Source organism: Pochonia chlamydosporia, chromosome 3 (assembly GCF_001653235.2).
Source record: "Pochonia chlamydosporia 170 chromosome 3, whole genome shotgun sequence".
NCBI classification, from domain to species: domain Eukaryota; kingdom Fungi; phylum Ascomycota; class Sordariomycetes; order Hypocreales; family Clavicipitaceae; genus Pochonia; species Pochonia chlamydosporia.
Window position 1 is genome coordinate 3048763 of NC_035792.1, and position 19419 is coordinate 3068181.

At 50.7% G+C, this 19419-nt stretch overlaps 7 protein-coding genes across 7 annotated transcripts; 3 read left to right on the forward strand and 4 right to left on the reverse strand.

The window, feature by feature from the left end:
- Positions 1-661: 661 nt before the first annotated feature.
- On the reverse strand, positions 662-2239 carry VFPPC_04763 (MYB DNA-binding domain-containing protein; the record flags this gene model as incomplete). The annotated part of the gene is made up of 1 exon (XM_018284059.1): positions 662-2239. The coding sequence occupies one exon, from the start codon at positions 2237-2239 to the stop codon at positions 662-664; it is 1578 nt and encodes a 525-aa protein (XP_018145387.1).
- Positions 2240-4189: 1950 nt separating this feature from the next.
- On the forward strand, positions 4190-4919 carry VFPPC_17698 (DNA-binding domain-containing protein; the record flags this gene model as incomplete). The annotated part of the gene is made up of 3 exons (XM_022429387.1): positions 4190-4251; positions 4492-4816; positions 4917-4919. 3 exons carry the CDS (start codon positions 4190-4192, stop codon positions 4917-4919), a joined length of 390 nt encoding a protein of 129 aa, XP_022285575.1.
- Positions 4920-6325: 1406 nt separating this feature from the next.
- VFPPC_13697 (hypothetical protein) lies at positions 6326-8418 on the forward strand (the record flags this gene model as incomplete). Its single annotated transcript, XM_018291470.1, has 2 exons — positions 6326-7506; positions 7563-8418. The coding sequence occupies 2 exons, from the start codon at positions 6326-6328 to the stop codon at positions 8416-8418; spliced, it is 2037 nt and encodes a 678-aa protein (XP_018145389.1).
- Positions 8419-9926: 1508 nt separating this feature from the next.
- Positions 9927-11528, reverse strand: VFPPC_04764 (septin domain-containing protein; the record flags this gene model as incomplete). Its single annotated transcript, XM_018284060.1, has 2 exons — positions 9927-10971; positions 11098-11528. 2 exons carry the CDS (start codon positions 11526-11528, stop codon positions 9927-9929), a joined length of 1476 nt encoding a protein of 491 aa, XP_018145390.1.
- Positions 11529-12147: 619 nt separating this feature from the next.
- VFPPC_17697 (hypothetical protein) lies at positions 12148-12557 on the reverse strand (the record flags this gene model as incomplete). The annotated part of the gene is made up of 2 exons (XM_022429386.1): positions 12148-12328; positions 12427-12557. The coding sequence occupies 2 exons, from the start codon at positions 12555-12557 to the stop codon at positions 12148-12150; spliced, it is 312 nt and encodes a 103-aa protein (XP_022285576.1).
- Positions 12558-15344: 2787 nt separating this feature from the next.
- Positions 15345-15581, forward strand: VFPPC_15840 (hypothetical protein; the record flags this gene model as incomplete). Its single annotated transcript, XM_018293593.1, has 1 exon — positions 15345-15581. One exon carries the CDS (start codon positions 15345-15347, stop codon positions 15579-15581), a length of 237 nt encoding a protein of 78 aa, XP_018145391.1.
- An 842-nt stretch (positions 15582-16423) lies between these two features.
- VFPPC_04768 (Atypical/ABC1 protein kinase) lies at positions 16424-18444 on the reverse strand (the record flags this gene model as incomplete). Its single annotated transcript, XM_018284061.1, has 2 exons — positions 16424-17636; positions 17696-18444. 2 exons carry the CDS (start codon positions 18442-18444, stop codon positions 16424-16426), a joined length of 1962 nt encoding a protein of 653 aa, XP_018145392.1.
- Between the last annotated feature and the right edge of the window lie 975 nt (positions 18445-19419).

Genomic DNA, 19419 nt, shown 5'->3' on the forward strand with positions numbered 1-19419 from the left:
GTTCTTAGATCCAAGGGACTTCCCTTGCCTGAACATCATCAGCAATCGAGTCAGGACAGAGCCCCGTTTCATAGCCTCGCTCCACAGACTCTATGCTTTCCCCTTACCCCCCTTGGCAATGCTCCCGAATTGAGGCTTTCAGCCATTTGGCATGTGAGATTCCGTCATTGACTTTAGTGCAAGGTTTTCTAGAAATAGCAAAAGAAGCGTTCCAATCAATTGCGACCCGGTTGGCACATGCTAATTGGGATGATGTACTGCTTGTCTCTTATTTGGCAATTGATTCAAGATTATGTCTACATTACAGAGTGGTATCAGTCTTGAGCAGTGTTGCTCAGATGCAATCTTCTTGAGAATGCCCCATTGTTTCTTTCCGAGGACCCTGAGTCTTCCAAAAAATCCAAAGCGCCGAGGTATAATCCTTATCAATCAACTGATATCCTAAAAAAAAAAAAAAAAACATTCTGCGAAAATCGCAGTCGACCCGTTTCCGTATCCAGTCTATTCTATTTGGACTGTATTCCCAATACCGTTCCCGACACCAAGACTGAAATCATAAAACTCGTAAAATACAGTGCTATCATGTTGATAGAATAACCCCTTTATCAATCAGAAAATTGATGCTCATGTAAAAAAAGATGCTCTCAACAAAGTCTGTTTCCTAACACTTGATGGAGTAGTTGCCCTGCCTATCACGGCGTGGTTCTGTAATGTATCCCGGAGGTGATGAAGAACCAGGAGAGTAATCTCCACCGTGTCGGGCAGGTGCTTGATTCATCCTGGAATCATCGAGCAGCAGTCTGGAGATGTCCATCTCACCACCCATGAAATGTGATCCACTGGCCTCACCAAAGTCAAAGCCCGGTTGCGGCTGAGAATAGCTCGACGAGTCCACCATGTGCAACGGCCAAGTTGGTAAATCTTCCTTGGAGTTGCTGTTGTGGCTGGAGCGAGGGACTTTTGATGATCCCTTGGAACGTTTCAGCGAGCCGTCAATAGACATATTGACAGACGGTTCAAGAGTGTTGCTGCCTCGAGCGCCATCTTTTGCGCCAAAGGTACCCTTCTCAATGCGTTGGTATATGACGGGGTATTTGTTACGGACGCGGTCCCTCAAATCTGTTGGTTGCCTGCTGGACAAATTGAAACGAGCATCCCGCTGGATCTTGGTCCAGGCAGGGCCATAGATGTCGAGTCCTTCAAGGATCTCTCGGTCATCCTGTTCCGTAAAGGGGCGTCGTTCACGTCTATGTGACTTCTTGAACGGTCCGTGAATACCCAGTTCAGCCAGATCCTCAAGCTTCTTGCGGTGAGCTCGGCTCTTCCTAGGCTTGGGGGTGGAGTCAGACTCGCCTGCCTCCCTGGGGGAAGGCGAGTCCTCAATGAGAATGTTTTCAGAATGAATGCCTGACTTGGCTCGACGCCCAAGATCTTGGGATGCTGCACGTGGGGAGCCAGCCTGCGAGGAGGACTTGCTTGAGCCTCGTAGCTCCTCAGGACAGCAGGTTCTGAATCGATCTTTTAAGTCGCCGGCCGTTCGGTCGTTGAAGGTGAAGTCTGGGTCATCCAGAATACTAGTCCACTTGCCAACGCCATGGCGATTGACGCCCAAGAGCAAGTGCTTTGTCTCTTCTTCGGACCACTTCCTGCGGGGCTTTGCAGCTCGCTTTCTACTCTTGCCAGATTTGTCAAGTTCTGGAGATCGTCTGGAACGGTCTTCCACAGCTCCATGGGCAGCATATTCGTTGAGAAGTCGGATCTGGCCGGCATCATTCTCATTGTATGAATTTGACATAATAGGCGGAAACAGAGCAGGATGGGTAGGCGGTTCAAGCAAGCCATTGATAATAGGTGGCATAGCCGGAGCTTGTTGCGCCGACTTCTGCCGTTTCATGGGCTGCGGCAGCTGGACAAAGTCATCCTTGCGGTGGATATTTCGTCCGCGCTTCTTGCTGTATGCATCATCGGAGGCATCGCTCAAATCGTTGATGTGTTTAGAGCGGCTATGTTGCGGTTCCGCGGCTTCGTGATCTCCAAGCAACATGCGAAGTGGATATGCCGAGGTGCCACTAGGCCGGTCAGACCGGTGAGCAGCATCAAGCTCAATGGGAGGGAGAGGTCGCTCCGTTGAGGTGGGCAGCGGTAAAGCGTGCAGCGGAGGAAGGTCAGCATGGTGAAGCTGAGGTGTGGAAGTAGATTCGTTTAACAAATGAATGAGGCGAGGTTCGATGGTGGCCATCTTGGGCTATGTGTGCCAGTTGGCATATATTGCATTTGGCAAAAGAGGTCATAGATGGGGCAAAGAAAAGGTCAAGCACAGGTGATGAAGAAGAGGGATGGGGAGGGGGGAAAGATATATATCAATGAAGATGGAGCAAAACACATCCTCGGAAGGCATTTGAGATAGAGTTGCGAAGGTGAGTGGCCTAAAAGAAAACGTCGAGCCATTCGGTGGTGACACCAAATACGGAATGCACTTGTCGAAGACAAGCACGTGAAGGGGACCGTCACATGGGATGCGGATGAGATGGCCAGACGTAGATTGAAAGACTGGAGTGACGGAGAGAGTGAGAGACTGATGGATGGGGCACGGAGGGTTTGAAAGTGGAGAGCAGAAAACGAGGGACGACTCGCCTCGTCTGGAGGAGGGAGAGGGGAACATTGGCCTGGGAAGGGGCAGGGAAGAACTGGAGCCGTGGAGCTCGGCAACAGATGCCAGCTCTTTGTGAACATTGAACTTGACATGGACGCCAAATGCAAGCACGGAACAACGGGGCAAAGTATCCAAGTACATCAAATGCATGTTGCGCCGGACTTCCAGTTGATTCAGGGCCTTGCAGATTTGTTGCAGGTGGCAGCCAGGACGCTAGATGCCGCCAGCCTCTCGCCCACAGGCGGCTACTTGAGCGCTCAAAGAAGCCGACTTGGCGAGGGCACAGTGGGGTTTGCATGGAGTACATGGCGTCAGTAGTTCCAGTCAGTCTGGTACAGCAGCACATTCTCGTCCAGTTGGAGTCTGGTTTGACCGTGTCGGTGCTTCGGCAGAACATGCCATCAAGTGGAAGGACAAGACAAAGCCTTGAGTCAACACCTTGAGCCACATCTCAAGCTAGCAGCTTCAATTGATCCCAGCATCAATTTTAAAGCGGCCCTAGACAGGCTGTCATCAGGGATCAGCGATGCATTGGGGGATCGGTTTCCTCCGTGAACAAGATGAGGTTATGCTAGACTACAAGTTGACTTGAACCTTGAAGGCATGTGCATCCATCACGGCCGCTGGACCTGACAATCCATTCCGATTCTAATTAATTAGACATGAACCTTTGGCCGATGGGACAAGGAACATGGAACATGGAACATTCAGATGACATGTTCGCCACTATTCCAAACTTGTGCCAAGGTGTGCAACTTTGTGCTCGGCTGCATATGTGCTCAGTCAGCTGTGCCAGTGACATTCTCGGGCATTTAATGCATCCATCCATCATGCATCAACGACAGATGGCATTGATACAGCGGGAGCCTCCAAGGATGTGGCTGGTGGCTTCATAGCTAATGCATCGTTCGACACCCTCCCCAAACGCCTGCAGATCAAGTTGATGCCGATGGGCTTGGAGGAATCAAGGGGCCCTTCAAACCCTCAACGCCTCCAAACTGACAATGGAATCCACATCCGGCCACATGTAACACTGGTCGACTGGGCCGTCCGGCGAGGAAAATACCATTGACCTGTGGCGGACCGTGTCTCGACGCTGACAAGGAAGGCCACGCCGTAGCTTCGGTCTTCGTCTCTGCTTTTGGCCATCGCGCCGCCGAGGCCAGGATTTTTTGATGACAGAACACGGAGCACAAACCACGGAGTCAACGATGGACGGAACGGAATTGTAGATTCTTGACCGTCTTGCCTAGTTATTCATTGATTGATTCAGTCAGCCAGTCAGTCAAGTCATTGCTGGAAAATAGCGTACCACCTTTTGGAGAGCCACCGAGGAGCAACTTGTCGAGTCAATTCCTTTCCCCGCGCTTGGACCATAAACCTGTTGATGCCGAGCTTTACTCTGCCACTGTTTCGCTCCTTCCAAGCTCGTACAGTCATTTGTGAGGGCCGATTAGCAAACGCCTCCTTTTTTTCCCATCTGGCTTTTTGTTCCTTGGTTATCAGCCAACTTTTGTTTTCAAACAACCTTGCAGCATGGCTTCCTCTCTGCCGACCATCCCTCGGGTGACCTTCACCGTTATCGAACCCATCTCACTGTGAGTACCGTCGTCGATTTTCAAAATCTCCGACCCCGACCCAGACCAAGTCCCAGACCCGCAATGACTTGTCCTGTGCTTCCTTCGTCCCTTTCCCGCGACTTGCAGCAGGGCATGGCAGAAAGGAGCAGGTCGAATCAAACGAGCGTTGCACAATGCACAATGCACTATGTCTGATACAGCAAACAACACACAAGATAGCTAATTCACCGGGATACTCGTTTCCCCATCTCATGATAGCGTGGCCGGCTTCCTCGGTGTCGTCAGCGACCCCGCCTGGTTCGTAGCAGAACAGGTCCCTCAGAAGTTGGTTCCTGCTGCCCCCGTCACCGAGAACAGCATCGTTTTGGCATGGCAGCTCGGCAATCTTTACCTGCTCATGGCCTTTTTGGGTCTCTTTGTGCTCAACTCGACCTCTGAGGTCAAGGTTGTCCGAAGCTACCTCTGGGCGCTCTGGCTTGGAGACATTGGGCATGTGGCATTTAGTTGCTATGGTCTAGGAAGTGAAAGAATGACGAATCCCTCGGCATGGAACGCCATGGCTTGGGGTAATATTGTCTTTACCGTGAGTATATGTCTTTTTCAACTACTTCTGCCCACGCTTGTTTGGTTGATGCTTGCTTTGTACATGTACCGCTCAGCCGTGTACCTGTACTATACACAAGTGATAAACCATTCCAAACCAAGCAAATACTTCAAAATCTCTAGCCTCTGTCGTTATTACTTGAGTATCATTGCGTCTCAGTCAGCCTGCCCATGCTAAAAACAAGGGTATCGTATCGTATCCACACAGGTCTGGCTGTTTTCGATGCGTTCTGCCTACTTTCTCGGCATCTTTGGTCCAGATAAACCAGTCGTCTCCACCAATAAAAAGTCCACTTAAGAGGTTCCATTCAGGCAAGGCAATGCTTGAATATGACAGCCGAGAACACACGGCTGTCAAACATGCATGGGACAGGGTAATTGGCAAGAGAGAAATTTTGCTTGTGCTCGAGACCCTCGGCCGCCGGTCCTATGAGCCAGAACAAGGCAATCAAAAGAGGGGCCGTTGAGAGTGACACGGCTCGTTCCTGATCATTCCGAATGATGATGCAAGACAACTGTGGTGGAGGTTTGAAGAGAAAAAGGGATGACAAGTGGTGTGAGCTGCGTAGCATATGCTGTCATTGTCAGTGAAGCACTGGCAAAGATGGGCAGATGGATTATAGAACGGGGTTCATGATATATTGTCACATGTTCCCGAACGGCAGTTAGTGAATGGACTAGGACGATGCGACGACTGCAGTAATTCCTGTAAAGTAAACAAGGCAGGATAAAGTGCTACTGTGTATTTCCGTTCCTCTGTGCGAGTAAAATCCATCAGGAGATCAACCCATGCTTCTTTGGCTGCCATTGTGGCGTCTGGACGCAGCGGCTATTCTGCGTGGTGCATTCAGAGCTCAGAAAAACAACGCCCTCATTCTATTTTCTGAGCATTTGCACATGTCAGACTTGAGATTGCTTTCGCAAACTTACCTTATCCTCCAAAGCTGGGCTGAGGTGGATACCGAGGGCGTTGTGGCTCCTGATAGCTAGCATCGTTTGATCCTTTGGCGCAAGATTGCGGTGCAGATTAGCACATGGGACTCGGTGTTGGTTGTTCAATGTTGGTTGTTGGAATTGTGGTCACAACCTGTTTCGAGTCTGGTCCGGTCAACTGGTGTGCTTCGCATTGAATGGGCTGCGTGCCAGGTGTGCGGCACTTGCCTTGGGCCAATCACTGTTCAGCTGGGCAAGGTGAAGAGCTGCCAAGGCGGCGAGCCACCGACAGCCAACCACATCGGAATGGGTGGGGCAGGGTATCAAAAACAATAACACAACCCTACTAGGGTTAGGGTCAAGCGGGGGTTAGGGTTCGCGATTTCCCCTTTCTCTGAGCTTCAGCAGCACGCGATTATGAATCTATCCCGTCAAGTAAAGCCCTTTACGGAACGCTACAGCTGCTAATGATTTGAGAGCTTCCCATAGTCGTGTACACAACGCAGAGCTCTCCTCTCATCGCGTCTATACATCGACAATACGTTAAACACCAAACATGGAAACGCGTACAAGAGGTCGGAGAAGAAACAACCCTTCACGTGAAGCTACAAGATCCCCGCAATATCCTACAGCACAGCAATCTACGCCTCGGAGTGCCGCCTCAAAAGCTAGCCGATATGGTTCACTTTCCAAAGACCCCATTCCTCGTCGGAGCGCCCCGAGACCCCCTAAAGCCGATAGTGTTGTCAGCCTAGGATCAAGGGTGAGGCCGAACAGCGAGATCGATGAGGATGAGGCTCAGGAGGATCGCGAAGAGGAGTCGCAGGAGCAGCAAACACCCGGGCCGGACAATGAAGAGACGTACCAGATCATGTTGTCGCTTCTAGAGGACTTCAAAAGAGCTGTTGACGAGCTTCACCATCGCCTTGTCAATGGAGATCGCGAGAACATTGTGTTTGCTACGATTTTAAAGTCGAAGCGGACTGCGTTTTATTCTCTCCTCGAATATTACCAGCAGCCTCAGTCGGATTCGCCATTTATCGATCCCGAACGGATCGCAAGGCTGAGCCAGAACACAGCGGTCGGTCTTACAAATGTCCTCTTTCGTGCGAATATCGTCAACGCTGTTGATGGTATACAGCAGCTCCACCATCAAACAGAAAAGGACACTTTATCGTTCCTGAATGATCTAAACAATGCGTTCAGTCACCTGTTTACTTCTGAAGCCGCTAGTAAAGACCATCAGAAGCTGGCATTGAATCTTCGCACATGCCTTGCGATTGAGGTATTGGCAGCAGATCCTGGGCATTTCAACGTCAAGGAGATCATCGCCTCGGCATTTTGCAAAGACACGGACACCAAGGACTATGCTAAGCTCTTTGCCAACGGCCCGTTCAAACGCTTGACAGACAATAGTGAAGACGAAGTTAGCGATGATGAGGCAGACCTGATATCAGAACGGGTAACCCATCTTTACCGTCTTTTGCACAAGGACGAGAAGGGCCATGGCCTTGAAGGCTTGAAAAACGAGTATTCTCGGGAAAAAACGATGCAAGGGTTGCAAAAGTGCCTCTTTGAGTGGTATAACGTTTTGAAGGACGCCGACAGAAACGATAAAGCAGGTTCAAATGGGCTACCTGAGACGGGGAGAGAGTCGTGGCATGATGCTGAGGAGACTATTCCTGACTCTGTTTCGGAATCTCAGCCAATTATGCGGCCTACTGACCAGGAGAAAAGGTAACCCAGAAGATTCACTGTCCAAACACTCAGTTTTCTAACCTTTGACTACGCAGGGGAGCCTCTCTGTTCCAAGGAGCACAATCTTTCAGAGAGCTACAATCAACAAGCCCAAGACGCACCCAAAGGCCTCCTCCCTCCAACCAACAGCAACACAGAAAAGCTCCCTCCATCGCTCCATCCGACTACTCCCAGGACGACACCAGAGACCTCCTCCTGGGCAACATAATTCGCAGCCCAGCCCAGCCCCGAGGCCGTAAACGCACGCACCAAGAAGTCCACGACGACGATGAAGACGAAGGCGAATTCGAAGACGACACCCGGCAAGTCCCCGACTCTCGCCTCGCCCAAGTCAAAGCCTTCTCCGCCGCCCAAGCAGCCAAGCGTCCACGAGCTTCCCGCCCTGAACCCTCACAAGAGATGCCACCTCCCCCCATCCCCAACCGCACTACATCATCTCCCAAATCAACACCAGACTTCGATGCATTGCGCGAAAGAAAGAATGAAATCGTGACCTGGAGACGCGCTCTGAACGCCTCTTCTCAAACCCCACCCTCAACCACAGCTACCTCATATACCGTCGCCTCTGGCCCCAAGCAACGCCACCCGTGGTCTCATCATGACTCGTTGTGTCTCATCCGACTTATTAGTGAGGTAGGAGCCAAATGGAGCATCATTGAACAGAAACATAGTCACAAATTTGAACGGGCACGCGATCAACAGGCCTATCGGGACAAGGCACGCAACTTGAAGGTTGATTTCCTTATGACGGATACAGTGCTCCCCCCTGGTTTTGACAAGGTTGCTCTGGCGGGTAATCAGATACGGAAGTTGGAGGCTCTAGGGAAGAATCCGGAGAGGTTGGAGGCGGATCTGGATGCGGATGAGAACCCTATCAATACTGATCTTTGAATAGTGGTCTTCCTATAAATTAGGAGCAGCTATTCTCTTAGTTTGTGAGTTTGATAACTGAAGGGGTAAATTATGTGACATGGGGGGAGGATCGCTGGTGAGAGGATATTGAGGGAATGGTAGTATTATAAGTATGGATGTGGACTTTTGGCTAGTAGATTGTAAAGTAGCTATTATGTCTTGGGTGTGTATCCTTAATTGAAAGTATTTTCTAAACTTTGAGCTTATACCTCCTTTCGGATAGTCCTCGAGAATTTGACCATGTCTTTGGGTCATGATTCGCAGATGGAATTATCTGAAGTTTGTCAACTTGGTGCCTGTGGTTCAACAAAAAATAGACGTGAGGAAATGTTTCAGAATGATCTTTCGTATATACTGAACAATCGGCCATTCGAGTAACCACAAAAATTTAACCTTGCACTTCGTATGACCGAATATGCGAGTTAAGCTCTCAGAAGCCCACACACTACGTCGCCATTATTTACAAAAACTGTCAATTGCAAAAGGCACTACTCTACAGGCTAATCGTTGTCAATTCCACCCAATTCACGTAGCCAGGTCATTTCATATCCCCATCCCCTCATTGTTCCCATCAGAGTGTACAAGAACGGGAAATGAGGACAGATCTCAATACTATTCAGAGAAACCAAATGAGTCCCGGTTGGCAATTCGCCAAACTCCCGTCATCAAGACCAGAGAGCCTGCAACCCAGTCATCCTCATCCAATCACATACTTTTCGTTTTCGCCTCCGTACCACCTCCACCGGGTCCGAATTCCTAGCGAAACCTCCAATCATTCTTTTGTTGATGACAGAAAACAAGATACCGACCAAGAAGAGAAGAAACAATGAAAATTGACACAGTTTGTCGATTGTGGCACCTCACCAAAAGGTTTTGGCGTTCAAAGGGATATAAGTGAATAAAAATAAAGTCGTCGTCGTGTTGGTTAGAATAGAAATAACGGTCGTTCCCGTACCCGACATCCTGTAATAAGAAGTTGCGTCGTGCGATGCTTCTAAGCGCAAAGAAAAGGCCACCGGTGCTTCGAGAAAGTCGAGCCTTGGTTATTCCCTGAGGCAATTGCATTCATTGTATATTATTTCCCACAAATTTGCAAATGCGGAGATTGCTTCGACAGGACGGCTTCTCGGGCGGGAATAGAAAATTTTGTTTGTAGAAAAATAAATAAGCAAAGACAAACAGAGAGGTATGTCGCCAGCTGCGTGTAAACAAAGAAATGACTGCGAGACTTGTTCCGGCAAAGAATACAAAAGAATTCGAATACTTGGACATTCCGTGGGCGCCAACTATGGTGAAGCTCTTGGTGTCGAAGTGGGTATGATGGTATCCATAATGGTGTAGCTAATACAAGCCAGACATGAAGCCGGTGTCTTCATTTCGGGAAGGTTTTTGGGTTTTTGTTTTTTTAATTTGTTTGCTGGTTGTTGTTTGGTACCACCGTTGGGATGGCTGCTACATTCTTGTCGTGTGCCCAACGACTGTAACGTCTATCGTTGGCGGTAGGGCAAGTCTCGCAATTTAAGACGATTCGTTCTCCATCCTTCGTACCATTGCTCTCGACTAGCCTCACGCAATTCACCTCGCCACTCGGAAAAGACAGCCTCCTTCAAGCGCGTGAAGTCGCAGTGCTGTTCATTGTAGGGATCTGCGAATCCCCAAGGGAATTGGCGGCCAATCACTGCAGGTTCGTACAAATCGGGGCTGATGATGGAGAGAGGTAGGAATGGGATCTCATCTTCCTTGCTTTCTTCCTTATGGCGCCGGAGAGACTGGCTCGATAATCTCTTGGAGTTCGGAGACGATGGTGGAGAAGAGCCCGGTTCCTTTGTTTCATCGGCATCTTCTTCTTCTTCCTCCTCATCAATTCTGTTGGAAATGCTGTCACTGTCGTCATCCAATCCGAGTGCCTCGAGGGGATCGAGCTCTGCCATCTTGATACTATCCCAAACGGACTTCTTTAGCACATTCATATGCTTGGTAGTAATTGTGTCGGCTTTCGAAATAACAGGAATGACAGTGGTCTTGCGGTGAAGGCTGCGCAAGATTTGGAGGTCTAGGCCCTCCTCAAGAGCACCATAACCTCTACTGTGTGAACTGTGAGCCCCATTTCCCTGGTAACCAGTTGCTCTGTTTCGAGAGGCCGCAATATTGCGGTCGAGACGAGATGGATCCAAAATCAAGAATACGGCGTGAATGTGGGTATCCTGGACGCCCGGAGATCGGATAACCTTCATCTCCTCAGTGAAGGTCTCCTCAAACTTGCTCTCAAGGAAGGCGCTCAATTCCCTCAATTGCAAGTCGACCAAATTCTTCTCAATGCCCTCGGAATCCCACAGAGTCAAACCAATGCGCTCATTGTCAATCTCGGTTTCCATGAAATGGGGAACAAAATTGCCCGAGGCTGGAGCTGGAATTTGGAAATCATCATCTTCCGTCTTCTTGGATCGCTTTCGTGGTGGCAGAGCCAGCGCCGTTTTGAGAAACTCTAGAAACGAGGTTTTGCCGGCGCCGGTGGTTCCAATGACCAGAATGCTATATTTCTAACAGTTAGGGACAATGAAGAAAGTGGGAGAAGGAGGCTAAGCTAGCGCGCGAACGTTGCCAAAAGGAATGACGATTGACTTAGACACTGCGTCATCAACTGGAGGGGCAACTCACTTGAATGGAGTGGGATCCTTTCTTCTACGAACCCTTCTAGGGCTGTTGATAGAGCTAATAGCACTACTGGCATAGCTGTAACGTCCTCGGTGCGTCATACTCTCGGTTCTGGCGTAAGGGTCGAAGGCGTTGTTGGGAATGGGCGGCACTGGCGGAGCGGAATTGGGCATGTAGTTGCGCGGTTCTGTGGAAGCTCGCACATAATAACCACCACCCGAACCGGAATTGGAGAGGCTGTAGGCGGATTCGGACTGCTGAAGTTCCTGGGGAAAGGCCTTTGACAATTGCTCGGTATTGTTGGCAAACTCTGGCAGCTTTGGGGGAACTCGCGACGCGGCTTGACGCTGGCGCTCAAGCTCAGCCTCCCTAAGGGCCTGAGCCTTCTTGCTGCCTTTGCCCAGATCACCGCTCTTGCTTCGTCGTAGCAACATTCCGAAACTGGAGCGACGTGGTCGCGTTTCGTTCATTACAGGAAGAAGTTGGGAAGGGGCGAGCGAGAGCGCTTGGAGAGAGTGTGATGGCTTTCAATGAATGACACTTGGGTTACGGATCCACGCGGTCCACGCAACTCAGAGTGCAGGACGCAGGAGGGGGGATGGGAAATAGAACGGCGTAACCAACCAGGGGTCAAACAGCTATGTGGGAATGATTTGATGCGATGCGCCGCCACGGGGGGGGGGTGTTGAGCGCCTAGGCTCCAATGGTCAAGGGGGAACTCGGGTGATGGTTGCTGGCTGTTGGAGAGATGATTTGTTGGTGGTGTTGAGCAGGAATACACCAGCGCAAGTGGGTTGCCGATGCAAGAGATTTTGGAGCGACAAGGAGTTCTCGAGAGTTGGATACGAGCCCAAGACTGGTCTATGCTGCCGTCGGTGCAACTGTGTGTCAGAGAGAGAGCGAGCTAGAGTCAGAGTCCTGACAGCACAAACCAAATGTAGGGAATTTGACGAGATTTGTTGGACTGAGCAGCTTTGAGCCTTGTGGAGATTAGGGGATCGCTTCTCGAGCTGCACAACGGGTCCCGTCAATTTGGATGGATGGCTTGAGCAACTAATGTTGCTGGTCCGCAGGTTTGTATCGTGCGTTTCGACAATACCGCAGTACGAGGACGACCACGGCAAAAAATGTCCCTGAAAAGCTGCTGTTCGGTAAATTGTATGCAATTGGCAAGATCTGCTCGCGGGAGATTGTCAGAAATGAAAGGTAAGGGTTAAAAGCGCGAGCTGTGAACCTGATTTGAAAATAAGTGAGCACGGAGCACAAGACTCAATCGAGGCGTGGAGAGAGGGAACACAATACCAGCAGGGTCTTTGTGAGCGCATTCACTGCACCATACAGAGCACCATGCCATCCAAATTCATCCAGGTTGCCTTGTCATGACCCAGTCGGCCAGGTCCCCAAGTCAAAGTCCACGTCCAAGTCCAGGTTGGGCGGATGGAGCACGGCGATCGATATTGCATCAATTGATGCTTTCCAGAGACGGAGCGGTTGGACCACTTTGACCATTGTCCTCCACGGGCCACGGTCTGGGCGAATTGACCACCAGACTACAACTCGCCACCACTCATGAGCTGTATCTGAGCTTGACCAGACCCGAAATGGATGATTGAGAATAGGGGAAGCCGCTATTTCTGGGCGGGATGCGCTGTTGCGTGCGTGCGAGCTTGATGAGACAGGCGTGGCCAAAATGAGCGAAAGAGCTTCCAATGTTCCAAGTGGAGGCCCCAAGGTTTCGGTAGCGGCGGAGACTTGGGGGCAGTTGGGGACGTCCAGACTGTGAACCCCTGACAACCAGAGGCGCAACGGGTCTGGTGGGGCCAATGGGCCAAATTGAGCCAATGGTACTCGTCAACTAGCTGCGCTGCATGGAGCGGGCAGGCTGAAAGTCGCCCGCGAGCTGCCACCACATGTGAGCAGGGCAAGGGGCATCCATCCCAGCGCCAGGGTTCCTGGCATGCAGATTGGACGACATGCGTGGCCGATCAATTGATCTCATGGATGGGACACCACCGAAGAGAAAACCTTTGTTGCAGCAATATCGCACCAGAGAAGATCCAGCCCAAACTGCCTGTTCCGTCAGTAGGCATGTAAGCCTTTCCAAACTAGAAATCAATATGTCCTTTGTTCTGTATTAAGACTCCATTTATCCATGCCTGATAATTAAGCCCTGTTCAGAGCCCCTCCATAAATTTGTATATGCACACAGAGTCTGGTACCTTTTTCTCGGAGGGCAATTACCAACCTGACAAGTTCGCACCTTCCTTCTCGGAGATACCAGGTACCCAAGCTCCCATAATTCGTACTTTGTACTTCCTCGGTACTCAAATACAGTCATGCTTTGTCTGCCCCGCAGATTCAATTTTTAGAAAAAAAAAATACTCATGCCGTCTCTCATCAAAGTTGCTTTTTCCACCACCGCCATCTCAGCTTTGTCTCGGATGGTCAACACGGACAGTTCCAGCTGCCATGAATCAGCGGGGGACACATCAGAGACGTGTCATCGACCACGAGTTCGGAGGCTCACTCACGGGTCACTATTGTAACATTGCTTCTTTTCTGGGGTCAACTACCTCCTGGGCTGGGTCAGGTCAGCGACGACGACTGCGATGGCCCCGGCCACTTCAGAATCTCTGAATGCCTGACAAGTTCCCTGCGCTAACGAGCCTTTGGTGGATAACGACTGGGCATCACTCGGTCCTACAACTTTACTGTAATACAGATTACAAGGTAGCCATGTTCAAGTTCAAGCTGAAGTGTGCAAGTCCTGCTTGAGGTAGGTAGGCTAACATTCTGGATGCTCTCTAGTCGACGCTCTCAACTGTCGAATTTTCAACCTGTCTGCGCATATTGACTCCATCGCTCTGCGCGAACCAAGCGCGGCACACCCCAGCAGGGACGCTTGGACGAGATGGGGATAAGTGCACGCTGTCCTCTGTGCAATACTCCCGCTTCTTGAGAGGCAGCTCACATCTAGTGGGACTTGACTCCAGTCGGATGCTGAAGTGGGACATCCGCCTGCAGGGTCTAACCGTCGTTTTCGCCAGTTCAGCACGTGTGGACTGCGAAAGAACAAAAATAGGGGCTTTGGGACACAGCAGGACTCCATTCGATCGGGACGGTTGGGCACGCCACGGTACCAGCAACGACACATACCACGAAAGCGGAAGCAAGTACCTATTGACATATTTGTAGATGTCCAGTGCCGCAATGCGCTGGCATCGCGACATGCATCGGATTTTGACCAGCTGAATGGCGAAGAGCTGACTACCGCCGTTGCGCCATCAAGACACAAAAACTTCGACTTGGGACAAAGCCGCACAAAGGCGCAAACTATCAGATTTGTCTTGTCAAGTCACAAGAACAAGTTCAAAAGCACACAGACCCCGGCAAGTGGAATCCAGCATGACCCAAGTTTTCGACATGTGTGGTGTGTGCAGTGCCACAGGCATCTTATGCACGCAGACAAAGCCACCACAGACGATTGCTGAGACGCACACAAAGTTCCGGCAATTGGTCTCTGAACGGATGTGTCCAGCCAGAGAAGTGATGAGTTGACCACAGTTGGTCAAGAATGCTGCATTTACAGTAGGCCTCGTCATATTATGTCTTGCGACCTCAGCTTGGTCTGCTTGACTTTACAGCGACATCGACTCTATTCAGTTGCATGCTTGACATCAATCGCCCAATGCAGATGGTTCACTAAAGGAGAGACCTTCGAGCCATGGTCCGCATGTAAGACCAGTCGAGGTCGCATTCCGAAGCTACACGACCACAATGGTCTGTGGAGGACTCCGTATATAGCCCAGGGTTACATGCAAAGTGTAACATCGAGACATGTTCCAAGTGCTGAGACTGCATATAGCATAGCCTCTGACTTGATGCATCTTGTCAGTTATACAAGTCTGCAGCGATAACACAGCACTTCAATCCCCCGACTGCTTTTGAGGTCCATTTCTTATTGGGGAACTTTTGCCTGCCTCAATGTCTGGATGGCGGTGCTCAAAGTGAGTACCAGGTCTGTATTCAGGATGCACGTGTCATGCACTTGTTTAACTTGATACTTCCTGGCGTTGATTCTAGTCCAACAGGTAACTCTGCATGAATTTCAAATCCCGAAACATCAAGGATTCGAGGGTTCTTATGCATCTCATGGGCGCCACCGTCGCGACAAGTCCTAGATGCCTCGCGCCAGGCACTTGAGCCTCTGAACCGAACTACTCGACTGAGCGCCTTTTACCACACTGCAGATGCGGCTTGCCACTCACGATACGAGGACTCTGTCCAACCGATGTTGGTGGTTCGTACCACTGATCTATTTCAACACGGTTTGGCCAGAGTTGTCCACCTACGGTTCTTCCTTCTGCCGCACTTGCTTCACCTTTTGTCTTTTCCAGCTATTTTTGTCAATCTCCAGTGTGCTTCTCCTTGTCCCTCACGCACAGGGTATTGTCGTTCCCTTCGCCCCGGAACGCACGTCGCCTTAAAAGCTAAGCATAACCCTAGCCAACCGTTGCGGTCTTTGCGCAATAACCACTGTACCCAAGCCAGTAAATTCGGTCCTTGCATCGGGTAACATGGGTTGACAGTTGCACAAACTGAGCAGGGCTGGGGGCTTAAAAGTCTAATTGGGGAATAATTACAGTCGAAATTACAGGACAATCTGAAACGTGAGCGAGTCCATCGGCGCCCCTGAACCTCAATCCAATCAGAGCCAGGTTTGTCCCAAGTTGCGAGGACAGTGAAACGACAGGGCATGGCCAGGCATACCAAGTATTTTTGGTATTATGGCGGGGCCGTGGACATGGAATATTTCATGTTTCCAACGGCAGTGTAGCACAGGTTGCTCTTCATTCACCTGAGACCTCTCCAACTCGGGCCGCCAGCTTCGTTGACTTGTCGTCTCCATTGTGCCTTGATTGTTCGGTGGAATATACGTCGTAAGTATACCATGAATACGTATATGAACTCAGCACCCGCTATACCTGACTTGTTACATTTACGAGAATACGTCAAATTTCTCACTTTCAAACTTTTACAGGTCAAAGACATGTCAGACACGTCCCTTCGCCAACGCACAAATTGGTATCATCACCGTTACATGCGACCAAGAGGTATTTACAGAGTGGTATGCCATCTATACAAGTCTAGTCTACTAATGAGATGCAAAGCAGGATATATCTCATATCCCATTATTATACACGTTTGAATCCATGACGCCATCGCTGAAACGAAAATTCGCCTTTTAGGTTCCCCGCCAGCAATATGCACTCGTACAACCAGTCCAGATGTCCAGCTTCAAGCCATATCATTTCGCAAAGCGCAGCTTCTATCCCTCAAAGACATCATGCTGCAATTCAATACCGTAATCTTGAGCCATGCCCCTCATCCTCCTCTCCATCTCGTCCTCCATTCCGCCGCCCAGTCCCAACCACTGTCTCACTTTGAAGAAGTAGAATGCCACGTCTGTGCCAAACATGACAGTCTTGAAGAGCACATGTCTCCAGGCGTTGGTCATCCTCTGGGTCAGCGGCAGGTTCTTATCCTGGAACAGACTCCTGCTGGCCCACTCGCCCATCATTTTGACTCTGTTGACGGGGGATCCGAGATACTGGTTATTTCCCTGGACGATACGCATATTCCTGCCGATGAAGATGAGTTCCTTGGGCCACTTCTCTTCATCCGCAAGCATGTCTTTGAGACTCTGCTTCATGAGCTGCTGCATGGCGTAGTGGCGCTCTTCTGGCGTCTTGCCCTCCAGATCTTTCTTGATGCTGTCACGGAGCGAGTTATCTCCGCCTTCGTATGGTCGCATTAGGGTAGCGCTGGCGAAGAAATCGGCGCCCTTGATGCCCCATTCTGACGTTACTTTCGAGATGGTCTTGTTGTCGAACGTCATGAGGGCCTTCCAGAAGGCGCTGTACTCGTGCCGGAACTTGGGAGCCATGTACACGTAGAGACCGTGGTCGATAAGTACCAGTTCCGCACGTCCATTGGGAAGACGCCGGATGAAGATGTTGCCCGGGTGAGGATCGCAATGAACAACGCCCCATTTGAAAATCTGCGCAGAAAACAAGTCGACCATGGTGGTCATGACTTCCTTGGTGGAGAGTCCAAGACCACCGCGACCCCGAAGACCTTTCCACTCCTGGCGCTCGGGCTTAATCTTTTCGTTGTACGGCTTCGCACGAATTTCGCGACGAGCAGAGGCCATATCCACGGGTGGCAATGGAGCTTTCGCGCCAGGTGAGCCTTTACCATGACCGCCTAGCCACCGTGATGTAAGTGCTTTTTTATCCCACAGCCGTACCCCTTCGATCCATTCGGTAGTCAAGACGCGCTTCGTAGTCAAATCAGAGTAAACGACCGGAACGTACACCCTCCCCTTGAGACTCTTCTCCGAGTTGACCAAGTTTCTCATCGTCTCCGAGTTCTTGGCCTCATTAAGAAAATCCGTCTCCAGCTCAAGACGCTCCGTGATGAACGGAACAAGAGTATACAGCGGAAGGTCAAACCACTTTGAGTAGATCCACGTCACCGCCCTACACCAGTTAGCATTTCCCCCATCATCATCATCACTCCTCTCTCAGCAAAAAAATACCTAAAAGCCCACAAATCCCACGCAATCTGCTTCGCAATCTCCCTCTTCTGAATCTTAATAGCCACCTCCCGCCCATCCTGCAACCTCGCCCAATGAACCTGCGCAACGCTCGCACTCGCCCTCGCCTTCCGCTCCATCACCCCCATCCCCTCCCTCCCGGTAAAGCTCACCCCAAACACCTCCTCCACACTCTTCCCAAAGTCCCTCCTAATCACGGCCTCCACATCCTCCCACTCATCCTGCGGCGCGTCGTCAAACATTCGCCCAAACATCTTCTGGAACTCAGGCGGCAGCACCGCGCTCTGCATCGCAACCGCCTGCCCTATCTTGAGGTACAGCCCGCCATTCGCGCGGAGCAGGTCAAACAGGCGTTCTGCGTTGCGGGCGTGCAGCTCCGGCACGGACCCAGCCGTGATGGGCTCCTGTCGGAAGTTGATCTTGTAGTCCACCGCTACGAGGAGCGTGGTCGTGAACGTGCGGAGTGTGCGTGCGAAGCCCGAGGCGTAGATTTGTCGGTCGGCGAGGTAGATCGTGCCGCTGGTGAGTGCGCCGATTAGGAGCCAGCGCGTCCATCTTCGTCCTTTTTTGTATTGCTTTGCTGCTCGGGGGGCGCCGAGCTCTTCGGGGGAAGGGGGTCGGAGGGGTTGGAATCCGCCGATGCGGCGACGACTGGATACGACGTCATTGACGATGCTGCGAGGGAGGTGTGCTCTTGTGCGACTGAGGGTGAGGGTGCTGTGGCGGAACATGCTGGGTGGTTTGTGCCCGGCTGTTGAGTCGCCTTGGGGAGGGTTGTTCTTTAGCACGCGAGCATTGGGGTTGGTTGTGAGTTGTGAATGGGAAGAATCTGATAAGGATTTGGTGGGCTTTTTGTGAGGCAGGGATGGAGGAGCTCGCGTGGGCCCGAGGCAAATGGCCGAGATGGTTTATATCCGGGTCCGGTCGGGGTTTTGTCCGGGCTTTGGTCCTTCTCACGAGATGTCCGAGTGTAAGGCGGATGTCGACGGATACGGTGTAGCGGAAGACTGTAATGTCCGGAGGATTGAAGATGAATATTTCTTGGCGGTTTGCAGTTCTAGTCGCAACATCATATGACATTGGAGAGTTGAGGGCCGTTGGCGACAAATCTTGGCTTCCTCTAGGGTAGCACTTTCGCGCAGCTTTGACATGGTGGCAATCTGAGCTGGATGAAAGCACTGGCTGATATCTCAATTATCGGGAATAAAACAATCATAATGATGGATCTTATCCCCGGTTCAAGAATAATTTATGTTTATAGATCTCTACATCGGTATTATGCCCAGGTAGATCGGTTGCAGAGTTAAAGGAGCTATAATGTTGAACGATGGGCTGTCGCGTTCTTTCAAAAAGGTACTGTTTTCAAGACGAACCTCTTGGCATTAAATCTCATGCATCGGATGAATGCGACCTGCTTCCGACATCCATTCAGTGGTCTTGCTCCATATCCATCCCGTCATATCAAGAAGTGCCATGTTGTGCTACAATCAGCTGCGCTCACCGGCGCACTTCCTTTACGTCTCGAAGCAAACACGTGCCAGCAATTCAGGAACAAGAAACAAAGGTTTGAATTGAACCCACCGTGCCGCATGTCTGTGGGGCATAAGCTGCAGATGCCAATCTGCCAGGTCCCAGAGCAGTTCGCTCCTAGGATACTGGAAGAAAAGAGTGGAATGATCCATTAGTGAAGAGAGAAATACCACCGC